Genomic DNA, 13,495 nt, shown 5'->3' on the forward strand with positions numbered 1-13,495 from the left:
ACATCATTGTATGCTACATACTTGCATTTTAAAGACTTAAATGCAGTGTCTGACAATTTTCATTACAATTTTACCTGATAGTTTGCAAAATACTACAAATATGTTAATTTCTAACCTACATTTTCTGGATCAAAGTCTGTACAAGTTATTTTTAGTTTGACCTATACCATATGTATTGTACAAAACAAATATAACCATGAGCAATATGGTAGCTTAATATACACCACAAAAAGTCATTACCATAAACAAATAATTGAAGTATTGCAATGTACATATGTACATAATGTTATATCAAATGTTCCTTTTTTATTATTATACACAATCATTTACTTCTTAATACTCTATTCTACTCTTAATAAGAAAACAGGAATTTACAACCATTTGTATCTCGTGTAATTCCATTATTTTTCTTTAACCTTTAAACATCTAAATCTTGAAACCTGTAACCTTTTATATATATATATATATATATATATATCTACGTTTGAAGGTAAAACTTGATACAACACCCTGGTTTCATTCTGTTTCAGAATTTTACCAATTTGTCTTTTTTTTTTTTAATGGATATTGATTAAAGATGTATATTGATACTTGGTAGTTGTGGAGAAATGTATCAACACAGTCAGGTAATTTTAGTCAATAAAATATTAAGCACAAAAACAAAGTTTTATGTTTTCTTATAAAATTTAACTTAAAGAAATTCATTCATCAAAAACATGAATATACCCATATACTTAGCACTTCAAAAGTTCAAAAATGTGTTAAAAATACAAATAAACTACCATTGAATATGAAATTATTCAACTTGATAATCTTTAAATTGTTCACTTTTATTGCTTACAATAAACAGGAAAAGTATAGTTTATGTGGGTATGAACTTATTTCATCATGCAGAGATGCCAACCATTACAATTTGAGCATCATCATTATGACTATATGCTCATACAGACAAATATTATGACTTGTTGCAACTCCCAAATTATTATATATTATATAGGCCTATACAATAAAGTGATAAGTTGTTCCCCCAGGGCTTGAAAGAGGTGAAAAGAAAATTTCTAGTGAGATACTAGAAACAATTCCCAACTCCCAAATTATTATATATTATATAGGCCTATACAATAAAGTGATAAGTTGTTCCCCCAGGGCTTGAAAGAGGTGAAAAGAAAATTTCTAGTGAGATACAAATAAATTTTGACAATAAATAAAAGACATAGTCCAAATGGCTACTTGTGACAATCACGTTTGTGCTTGAAATAATAAAAAATATTTTTATCTCCGACGTCTACCAATAGTTTGAGTGCGGTGCTTCTCCATACTGGGTACATGAGGAAATCCATAGTTACGTCATCAGTGCTTGTCAGCCAATCAGCACTCTCATAGATGGGTATTTCTCGTTTTCTAAGGGGCATAGAAACACCAATGCGATCATTCACAAGATGGAAAAAAAGAGGCCTCGTTCACCAGATTGTCTTGTTTCTGGCAAATCTAAAAGGACTAAAACTGTGAATGAAAAATTGAGGAAGAATATAGTACAAAATATCCAGTCATTGCATCAAAAGTCAGTGACAGTCATGCATTTTGTACAGTTTGTCACATTGATTTTTCTGTGGCACGTGGTGGGTTAAACGATTGTTCCAGACATACAAAATCGGCATCTCACCAACAAGAGGCTGAAGTGAAGACAAAAACGATGCAGATAATGACATTTATGAGTAAGAATTCAGAATATGAAAAAGAATTTCAAAAGAATATTTTTTAATTTATTTATTAAATACACAAAACACAGTCATAAATGAGCAATCTATAGCAGTAACAAATAATTATAGTTATAATAATAATATAATAATAAACAGCTTAGAGACATTGGTCAGGTCTAGTAGCTGCAAATGATAAAGGGCTCTGTCTACAATCATTACGCTCAGTCATTTGAAATAGTTGGCATCTCTGATCATGCAAGTATTTCAAAAATTTTTATGAAAATACAGTGAAGTTTTAAAAGTTCACAAACAGTCCTATTTTATCTTTCAAAATATGTAGTGCACACTGGAGGGATTTATATATTTTGATAAACGTTAAGGAAAAATTACCTTTGCACTCCAGATAGGTATAAAAGAATAGATTTTTTATATAAGCCAACGTTTGACCTTTGTGGCTTCTTCAGGGTTAATATATATATATATATATATACACACAACTATTTAATATTAGAATATTCATTCAGTATTCTAATATCAAACAATTATGTATATTGACCCCAAAGAAGCCACAAAGGCAAAATGTTGGTTTAAATAAAAATCTATTTAATCTAGATAAGAAACAACACCTTAATAACATATAATTTCACATTATTACTTCCAGTAACTATAACTGTACTTGTCAATTAAAACAGACATTTAAAAAAGCCTGACAACATATTCTAACTTGTAGTTCCAATGTGTAAGAAAGTTTTTTTACTGGATTTTTCATGTCACTTTAATAATATTTAGTTAAATATTTCTGTGAAATATTTTATTCATACAATTAAAAAGAAATTAGCTATTAAAGGTAATTAAGTTTATATTAAAATAAAAATAGTATTAAAATCTTTAAAGACTTAAGTTATTAAATAACCAAATCTACATTTTCACAAGAGCAAATTTTATATTTTTACATAAAAGCACAAACATCAATCACTGTTTGTTACATAATGAAATTGTATTTTCACTATAGCAACTTATATATTTTTATATAAAAGCACAAACATCAACCACTGTTTGTTACATAATGAAATTATATTTTCACTATAGCAACTTGTATATTTTTTCATCAACCACTGTTTGTTACATTATGGTCAGGTCAGTGATAAGTATGTAGAATTACAATGTTAAAATAAGAATTTTGATTACCCACAATGGACTATTTACTATACATATGATAATGGTGAACTGTTTATCTGTTACCAACAATTCCAACTAATTATTAATTTCACTTTAGTTTACATTTGGCCTCAACTGAGAGACAATACTTTTATCCTAACTGTTGAATAGTGTTACTTTCAGTAACCAGGACCATATTATAATAAAAAAAGCCTCTTCTTTCTAATATATTTTGATGTACTTGGTGGTATTGAGCTAATAGAATTACAATTTGATGACTGATTTATAGTCCCCTGACTCTTATACAGTTTAAACTGATGCTTACAAAATTATCTCACTAATAAAAATTTATAAATGTCAATAGTAATTAAAAAATACTGTGTTTTCAAGAGTGGATGCTGACTCAGGACATTTAGAAATTTATACACACTCAATTTAGGAGTTTAGGTTGATTCTAAACCCTCTTTACCCTCTCTAAAAAAGATAAAGAACTCTGAAAGTACCATATGATAAAGGAATCAACATTTAAGTTTCAAAAATCCACAAGTTAAAACTGGCTGAGTTTAAAGTTGTTGTTACCTATCATCAACATTACTTGTATTAACTTCAAACAAAAGTTCAAATATTTGTAGTTCTTAATTGGTTTTGAAATGCTATACAATGCCTGAAATAAAATATTAGAAGTTATTACACTTCATAAACAAGAACAGTTATAATTCATTTCATTACGCTGATTGCAATAAATAAACTAATGTTAATGCAGTAATGACTTTGGTCTTATTAATATTACAAACTGCAAAAGCACAGTTTGCCAGTCCAAGTATAAGTATGCTATGCAAGTACATACACTACATTTTCAAACTCCCATATTCTGTAAATGAATCAATTTTGATCATTTGTAGACAATAACAAAAAACTTAATAGTAAGAAGCTATCAAATTAGTTTTTAACTAATTTGTCACAACAAGTATCTCTGCTTGTGTATATTTAGGATAGAAAAACTTGTTCATAGATCCAAATTAATATTTTTATGCATAATTTACACAAAATATTGTTTCATATTTAATAGTAACATTATTTAGTTTTATTTTCAATCAAATTTGTACATGTTCAAAAAATTTTATGATGTTTTCAGTTCTAGTTTAGAAATTTGTAATTAAAAAAGGAATTTTACTTCTGATGAAAAATATGTTGTCTTCTTTCAGTTATAAACCTTTAAGATAATATATAACTTACATTTAAAAATGTTTTAGAACATTTTAATACATTAACAGAAATTCTTAATTTGTTTTGTAAGTGCAACTGTGTAACAATGGTAAAAAAGAATCATGTATAAAGATACAAAAGTATCTCATGAACATTATTTACTGTTCTAAGAGTGTTTATCTTTAAAATATAAAGGTAAAGAGCATTCAATCATTTTTTTCAGTTTTTCAAAAACAAAAGAACAAGATATACATATACATACAAATGAATGTTTTTGAGAATGATCCTGGATCAAATATTGTCTGATACTTTTGTACTTCTTGTTCATATATGTTAATAGCAAAATAGAAAAGTATAATAACTATTCAAGTGAATGACAATCATTAAAAAATAAATAACGCTAGAAAATATGCATAGAGGGGAAAATACATATTCATAATTGCACACAAACCAGAAACTAATACACTAGCAAGAGTGAAATTACTGATCAATCTGATTTACATTAAAGTCTTATTTCACAAAAGTAAAAATCAGCTACAAAAGTAAAATTAACTTTTCTGTTTGTTTTATGTAGAACTCCTTAATAAATAGTGAGCACATAGCTCTTCCATAATCTTTCTTTATAAGGCTACCAGTCCAACTATAACAAATGAATATGCATGAAAAACAATTATTTACATTCAAAAATATGACATATTAAAGTCATTACACACTGATAAAAAGAATTTTGAATGAATAAACTTCCCACACTAAAACTGACTGGCATATATAACATGCTGCTACACACGGAATTTCTATTTAAAACATTAAAGTAATATCAAAAAGACTGTACATTTGCACATTACAAAAATAGCTGTATTTTTAAAAATTATTTTCCAAATCTTGTAGTCTTGTAGTTTTTCTCTTTCTTGACCATCTGTATTTTGGCAATAACTGATGTGGAAGACATGTCAAGATTTATTACACATCTCAAAAAAAAGCACACACAGACATACACACCATTAATTCTCATGCTTTTAATTTATTCATCAAAAGCTTTCAAGCTTCTCAAGAGTACTGGGTGTTTTATATTTTATCTGAAAAATTTATATTTATTCATGGTATATTTGCAAGTTAATACACATACCATCTGGAATCTGTCAAAACATTTTAAACAGGCAATATTAATTTCTTTTTTCTTTTTGAAATTCTATAATAAATAAAGACTGCAATTTATAAAAGTATATCCTCTTAAGAGTTAGCAGTGAGTTGTTGGGCCCTTTAACAACAAGTAAATATGTGTTGTTTACCACAGCAACTATAAATATGAAAGATAATCATGAAAACAGACCTCATTAGATATAGAGTATAGCAGACAGGTAAAGTGAATATGCTGGGCTTTATCGTATATGACGAATAAATACGGATGTTAATGATCTGTTATCATATAAATTAAAAGTATTACATACAATTAACAGCACTAAGCAACACATTTAAAAGATACACACAAAACCTCAACAAGCCACATATCATGAAACAAAGAAAATCCTAATTGCATCAAATTGAGTGAGATAGAAAATTCCTAAAAAACATTGATAAAAACTACAACTTACATTGAACTACCTAGAGTAAATAGAATTAAAATGGTAAACTAACATTAGTAGCTACTATGAAAACTTCTACGAATAAGACCACAAACCTCACCAAACAACCCAGAATGACAAAGTTTACTTACACTACTTGAGTGTTTTGCAAACAAACCTTACTTGATAATAATAAAAAAAAATACTGGTACAAACATCAGATCTCATAAAAAACTTCAGTAAACAATACATTACAAATATTTCACCTAAATAAGAAAAGAGTGAGAAGTAAACTCACTGAACTAATGTTCTAATAAATGAATTCCAATTACCAAACCAAATCTCATCAAGAGAAATTTCAAGAGATATTTCAGCATATTAAATGGAAAACTTAGTAAGTAAAACACACCTCAGTATGCAAGAATTATTACTATCAAGTTAAAAATCCTCCATTAGCTACTTATTATTTACAATGTGATTTTGAGCTAAAATATTACCTAAAATTCTTATCGTTATGCATATTTATGAGCTTTCAATTCCATAACTTTTAAGAAAAATTCTTTAGTGGTATTCAATCTGCTGTGCATGCATGTACAATGAAAGAGTAATATGTAAATCAAAAATTAATGTATAGTCTCTTTCCCCACTCTAGAGTTTTAAAAAAAGCATTGTCTTATACACTGATATATTTTGTGTGATATAGACTTGTTACCAGTTTATATAATATTTGGTTTGACTGTATACCCCATACATATTAAACATACTATTAATATTCAACTGCTTTGAAAATATTTTAAAACCCATATATCAGATGAACAAATCAAAGTATGTATAGAATACATTCTAATTATTCTAAGCAGTAATAATAATTCTAATACTTCTTTTTTCTTTAAATTAATTTATGGGAGGGAAGTATCACTAATATTTCTATGAGTACTGAGTAAACATATATTATGATTAGATATAACCCATATTTTGTAGTGTAGCAGAGTCAATTCATCTAGATTGTTTGTTTTTGTTTTGATTGTTTTTTTTAATTTTGTGCAAAGCTACAAGAGGGCTATCTGCCCTAGCTGTCCCTAATTTAGCAAAGACTAGAGGGAAGGCAGCTAGTCATCACCACCCACTGCCAACTCTTGGGCTATTCTTTTTACCAACGAATAATGGGATTGACCATAACATTATAATGCCACCACCGCTGAAAGGGCAAGCATGTTTGGTGGGATGGGGATTCGAACCTGTGGCCCTCAGATGAATTGAATGCCTTAACCCACCTGGCCATGCTAGGCCTCCCTAGTTTGTTTATCTATACATATATCTAATAAATGTGAAGTCATTTACTGAGATTTTAATTCAAACTAAACTATTAAATCCATGTGTGTGCCCAAATAACTGATATGTAAAACTGATAATCATTTGAGATGTTTAAAAATATTTTCTATAACTTACTGAAGCTTTTGATGTAAATATGAGCAACATTATATGCATTTCAACAGTGTTAACCTAAAACTAAATAAAGTATAGCAGACTTGTAGTTGAATACGTAAACATGATTAAAATTCTACATTACTCCATTTTTTAATCTCAACATCTATAGTTTTAACTATAGTTATTTTTCATTCATAACTGACAGGACTTTCTAATGTATCAACTGTGAATGACTTTTCTAATAAACAATTGTAGTTCTAATTGAAATGTTTCAAAAAAATATATATAGATAAAAGTTAAGACATAGTTAGGAACTACTGATATATTATTACTATTAACTTAATTCCAAAAACTCCTAAAATGATTTAAGTTTTGACACATTTTGTATTTCCATTTTATATCTTATTCTTCATATATAAACCAAAGATAAGACAAAAACACTACAACTGATTTACTTAAACTATGAACATGTGGCAACACATCTTTAGCCACTGAATTTTTTTTTTTTAATCAACAAAACTTATATGGCATATATGACAGAACAGCATCTGGATCTTGTCTGTTCCAAATTCCTTACAGCATTTCAATTTAATAACTTTTTACAAAATAAGTCTATGCATGGCACATAAAAAAAAAAGACATAAAATGCAAGTTATTTATTACACCTACATTTAAATTTACACACTTTTCTCATAGAACTTGGCACCTTAGTAATATTTTGATTTGGTTTCAAAGGGCAATTATAGAACTGTTACAAATCTGAGGTCTGCTATTAGTATGCTAACACACTTATAAATAGACCATTTATTATAGTATAGTAAACAAAGCCCATTCTTATCTTACCAAATCCCATGTTCATAAACCTCACCAACTTGTTCCATCTGTCATTCGTGACATGCGAAAGAAATACGAGCCTGAGCATATTGTAAAACTTTCCATTATAACATTACCTTAAAAGTCATACATTATTTTGACATACATGTAAAACATTTCTCAGAACATCATAAAGGTAAGCATTTTGAATCACTTTTTCTTTCAAACTAATATGATAAAAGCATCAAATAGTGAAATTATACAAAATTCCATTCTTTTACTCTTTGATCACATAATTATCAATTACCCTTGCATGTAGTTGTTTATGATACGATTTCCATGGTAATGTTAAAATGTGAAACCTATTATGCATTAGAAATTCAATGGATCATGATCATATTGAGAGAAGAATGAAAATACATTCATCTGAAAATTGTGTGAACTATAAAAATGTTAAAATTCTCCTTTGGTAAAATATGCTGCTTAAACATTTTAGTGTTCCTAAAAAAATCTATTGCTCAAATATTAGTTTCTGACTGGTTTGGGTAGCTATGTCTTGGTCTATCATTAGGTAAGAGAGACTCTGGACGGAGAAGGTTTCTTTCAGAACTAGGTCTGGATCCACTTTTAGTGTATGCAGGATTTGGCTGACCACTATAAAAAATACCACAACTGTCATTGCTTGATGTATCCAGTGGCCTGTCAAGTATACTTCGAATTGGATTTTGGTAATAACCTGGCTGATAAGGACCATTTTTAGAGCGTGTTGAATGTCTCTTCATTTTTCTTGGCATCACTGGCTTATCATACAATAAGCTTTCTGTGTTCTGAACCTGGTATTCAATACTATATGGCAGACCTGTACTTGGCTTCACTGTAACTATAAGCAAACCAGAATGTTATTAAGAAAAATATACCATCGTCAAACATCAAATTTAGGAAACAAAACTTATTATTATTAAAAGCAAGTATGAGAATGTGTATAAACTTAAACTGGTTCCTACTTTTAAAATGCACATATTCATAAACACATCAGTCTATGCTCTTCAGCAATAAATTAAAATTTATAATGTATTTGATTCATTTGATGGACTAATTAATGAAATAAAAAATTACTTAAAATTTTGAAAACTTTTGATCTCTTTTTTTTTCATCTTAGGCACTTTAACTTGAATACCAAAGCTACTTTCATATCAAACTTTCCTTTAGTCTATTTTACATTCTTTATTAATTCTAACAATCTAAAACAGATATTAATAAAAGGAATGATACAACTTGGATAGTGCTGCAAATTGAACATTTCAACTGACTAAAACATATATTTACATTCATATTACAAATCTTATGCAAGATATTTATTTTTTGATAATGAAAAAAAATCATTTTTCCCACCTCTTTATTTTGTTGCAAAAGCAACGTTTGCAACAAGTTATACTCTAGCTATTGTAAGCACCTAACCTGCACAAAATTATCAACTCAACATTGAAAGAAAGGTTACAAACAGAAAATGTTTTTGGCTTACATGTGATTATATTTATACAAAGTTAATTTGTACTATAACAAACTACATAATAAATAAATTCTAGTTAGTAAATCACCCCCTAATGTAACTATAAAATGATTACTTGGGCATGGATTCTGACGGGTGTTCAGAAACTATCAAGCAATGTTTCCTGCTGCTTTTGTTCTACAGTCTTCTAGTTAGCAAAGATTGTTTAGTTTTTCTTTACTTTGCAACATTAATTTTTAAGTTAATTAATTAATTACATTAATAAATACTGTAATACTATTTCTTCATCAGAAACAATCAATACTGCCAATGTCACCATCTCTTATGGTAGGAAAATATTACGACAACATTAAACACTGACTACATTAATTTATTTTTTCAGATCTCTCTCTCTCTCTCTCACACACACACACACAAACAGTCATTAATTGGGAGATGCACCTGGAAATCTTGTGAAGTTTTGGCTTGTGAGACTTTGCTAACTTCAAATACTTGTTCACTTTCTTATTAATGGTATCAAAAAATGTGACCAGTTTCACTGTAAAGGTTTTTTCTATCAGAGTTCTGTTTTATGATCATGGCCTTCACTTTGTAGATGAGAGCACTGATCCACATTAGCTTGGAATGTGGTTTTGGAGTCCAATATTGTCCTAAACTATATACAACTAAGTTGCACATAAAACTATCAACAATTATTATTCACATAAAACTATCAACAGTGATCAAATTAGATCAAATTACTAGGGGTGTAGCAACACAGAAATACAATACAAGTATCATATCATAAAGCCATGATATGACTGTATTGATACGTTATCCAATATAATACGTTTTATGTATCTTAAAAAAATTTGGCAAGTTTTTACTAAATATTACAAGGCTTTTGTAAAGGAAAAATAACAATTTTTAATAAAATATTTTCTCCTAAAAGTTAATGTTTTAATATATAGAGTCAAAGTATTTACTGCTCCAAGTAAAGAGCAATTTTCAAGTTAAGATTAAAAATTATTTTCTTATCTAAAAATTAAGAAATTTTTTTGTGTAATCTCTGAAACTCCAGAACAAATTTCCAACCTTTTATTCAATAAGCCTTCATATTTTATTTGTTACAATCACTACCATAACTTTATATAAAATCTGCAAGTTTGACCAGCCTCATAAGAACTACAAAAAAATACAAAATAAATCAAAATTATTCCTTTCTTCTTTCCAGAAATACTTCAAATTGTAGCAGGAAGCTATATTTGCTTACACTAAATAACTTAAAGCTCTTAACATTATACATCTATCTCTAATTACATTTTATTATAAAGACTGTCAAATTTTGTAACAAAAACCTTTGGTAAAACTTCAATATCTTGGAACATATCGTATCACGGCATCCACATATATATATGTTTTGTATTGTATCAGCCCTCCCAATTACCAACAATGACAATTCACATCATATTATCAACAGTCAAGATGTACATAATACTATCAAAAACCACTATACATGTCAAAACTATCAACAATCACTATCCACATCAAACTATCAATATTCATTACACATGTCAAACTATCAATAATCACAATGCTTGTATCTCTCTGTTAACCTGAAGATGACCTAACAAGGTCAAAATAGTGTTCTCTACTTTATTTTAATAAGTTTTAATATGCATACCAGCTGTCTTGAGATACATTTTTTACTTAAAAGTGCTTTTCTTGTTATCACAAACTACAATACTTGTCAAGGATTAACATTCACTACATATATCAAATTATAAGCAATCACTATCAAAATTAAATTATCAACAGCCAAGATGAACATAAAACTGTCAACAATTACAATTCACATAAAACTATTAATTGTCAAGATTCACAAAAAAATATCAATAATCACAACATATGTAAAACTATTAACAATCACTATAGATGACAAATTATCAACAATCACAACTAAAATGGCAGTACTTTTGTATAATGTTTTCTTGTAGGTAGGTATCTTACAGAAAAATAAATCGTTAAACAATTTGGCATATATACTTTGTAAGGCATCCAAAATATTATGAATTTTATTATATCCTGTACTTGGAAACTAAAAAAATATAAATTTCTATCCAGTTTACATAACATAAATCCCTTTTTAAATCAGATATAATACTAAAATACAAGGTTTTGATATGTACTAATATGACAAACTGAAGAGTGCCATTACACAAATAGTAATGTACTTTTCAATTCAATTGTTTCATAAGAAATAACCTGAAAATGGTTATACACAAGTCTTAAGATTAAACTAATTAAGGGTAATGTATTTTTCATTTGCTGTTAAAATACACACAAATTAGTGACATTTCTACAGCAAAACGGTGAGTTTCTAAACATATTTAAATGTGGAATGGATGAAAGGCAAGCCAAAACTCAAAAAATAACAACACAGAAGTGTTTCAGATACAGATAAATTATAATAAAGATCCTAAGAAATAAACATCAGCCTCAAATTAAAATGTAGGACAATCACATTCTTTTAAGATAAAGTTTACAGTGCATCTATAAACTAAGGATCTCAGAAATACATGTGCTTACTTTTTTAATATCCCAATCACAATACCATTATCACAATGAATCAAGGCTAGTAACTCTGTCAACCTTGTCAAAACATTTCAGCATGCATAATACAGCAATCACATCTAAAGAAACTTGATATGCAAGCAAATATTCAGCAGTAATAAGTGGGTTTCAATCTCTGATACGAGTCACTAAACCAAAATAAAATGAAAAAGAAAAAACTAGCTTTTTTTACATACGTTATGTGTAATCAAAGAATAAAAAATATCTGAGTGAATCAGGAACTTGGTCAAAGGAAAGTGGGACTTATAATGACTGATGTCCCACTTCAGTCCTGTCACAATCACTGGTTTCTTATATATTAATTACATGAATGTGATAATATAGGTCAATCACTTGCATAACAGTGATGCAAAGCTACAGATATCTGCCTACCCTTAAAATTTTGTAAAGAAGAACACTTAATGAAACACAAGCTTTCCAATGTGGTAGTAAAGTTATATCCTCAATAAATAATATTAATGTTAAAAAAAAAAAAGAGTCCTGGGACACACTGAATTAAGAAAAATCTAATGCAACTCTCCAAACATAATTATGAAACCTCAGAAATATGGGAAAGGACATTCAAGTGCAACACAATACATCTTCCCAACTAAGGTATATAAAGTTTGCTAAAAGTCAGAATTCTTAATGTAGCATGTACCCTTTATATAATGTTATCTAGATTTTGGAATTTTTATCAAGAACTTCATTATACTATGCTTTTTGTATGAAAATATAGTTAAGTAGGTAAAGAGATATTTTGGCACATGCTATATAATATTGCCTCTGTGGCTAATTTGCATATTATAAGAATAAACAATACAAAGAAATGTTTTATGTTTTTGATAACTTTTACAAACATGACTAAATGCTCCTGAAAAATGGATGCAGAATTTGATGGAATGTGAAGCAAAATTGAAAATTAATTCAAGGTCAAACTACAACACTAACAAGCATATCCTATGAAAAATCCCTACAGTGACTCATTAATGGTCTTTTAACAAAAACCAAACTAACTACAGATGCAATAATAATGCATATTTATGGGAACTGTGAAGTAGATAGCATCAACAGATCTGAAGATATGAGTTAAAAATCACTATGAAAATGTTAATTTTAAGATTTTGAGAAAAATGTGTTTGAAAATTTGGCACAAAATTGTTGCTTTATCTATAGTCTCAAACATAAGAGCTAATGGACTAGAAGAAAATGCAAAAAACATTTAACCAGAAAAGTTCAAAATAAAAAAAAAACATTTTGGATTATTTATCGACACGAAAAACATGCTTTATGTAGATGAAACTATTTCAGAGAAATAACAGATCAGAATGCGAGTTTAGCATAGCTTGAGAAAACAAAAATACCAACACCTCTTGGCAAAAGAACAAAAATATAGTCTTAAATGAAAGGTCCCAGATGCTGTTGTCTTGAATTAAGCATAAAGCTACACAGGGGGCTATCTGTGCTAGGTCCCAGATGCATATAGGAAGACGTACCATTCCAACAGCAGAGTCCAATGTCCAAGA

The 13,495-nt window shown here is 28.4% G+C and overlaps 1 protein-coding gene across 4 annotated transcripts in view; it reads right to left on the minus strand.

Annotated features, from left to right (window-relative positions):
* Window positions 1-5,231: 5,231 nt before the first annotated feature.
* The window catches only part of LOC143252915 (sodium/potassium-transporting ATPase subunit beta-1-interacting protein 1-like), a 36,386-nt gene continuing 28,122 nt past the window's right edge, over window positions 5,232-13,495 (minus strand). For 3 of the 4 annotated variants that reach the window (XR_013029239.1, XM_076505769.1, XM_076505768.1), the window contains one exon: window positions 5,232-8,747. Coding sequence is in view for 2 of the 4 variants with exons in the window: in XM_076505768.1 (XP_076361883.1) it covers window positions 8,386-8,747 (362 nt within the window). In the remaining 2 variants the exon portion in view is untranslated. The remainder of the gene's footprint in view (window positions 8,748-13,495) is intronic. The other variant, XM_076505770.1, reaches the window with a different exon arrangement.

Source organism: Tachypleus tridentatus, chromosome 6, assembly GCF_004210375.1.
Source record: "Tachypleus tridentatus isolate NWPU-2018 chromosome 6, ASM421037v1, whole genome shotgun sequence".
In the NCBI taxonomy this organism is placed as follows: domain Eukaryota; kingdom Metazoa; phylum Arthropoda; class Merostomata; order Xiphosura; family Limulidae; genus Tachypleus; species Tachypleus tridentatus.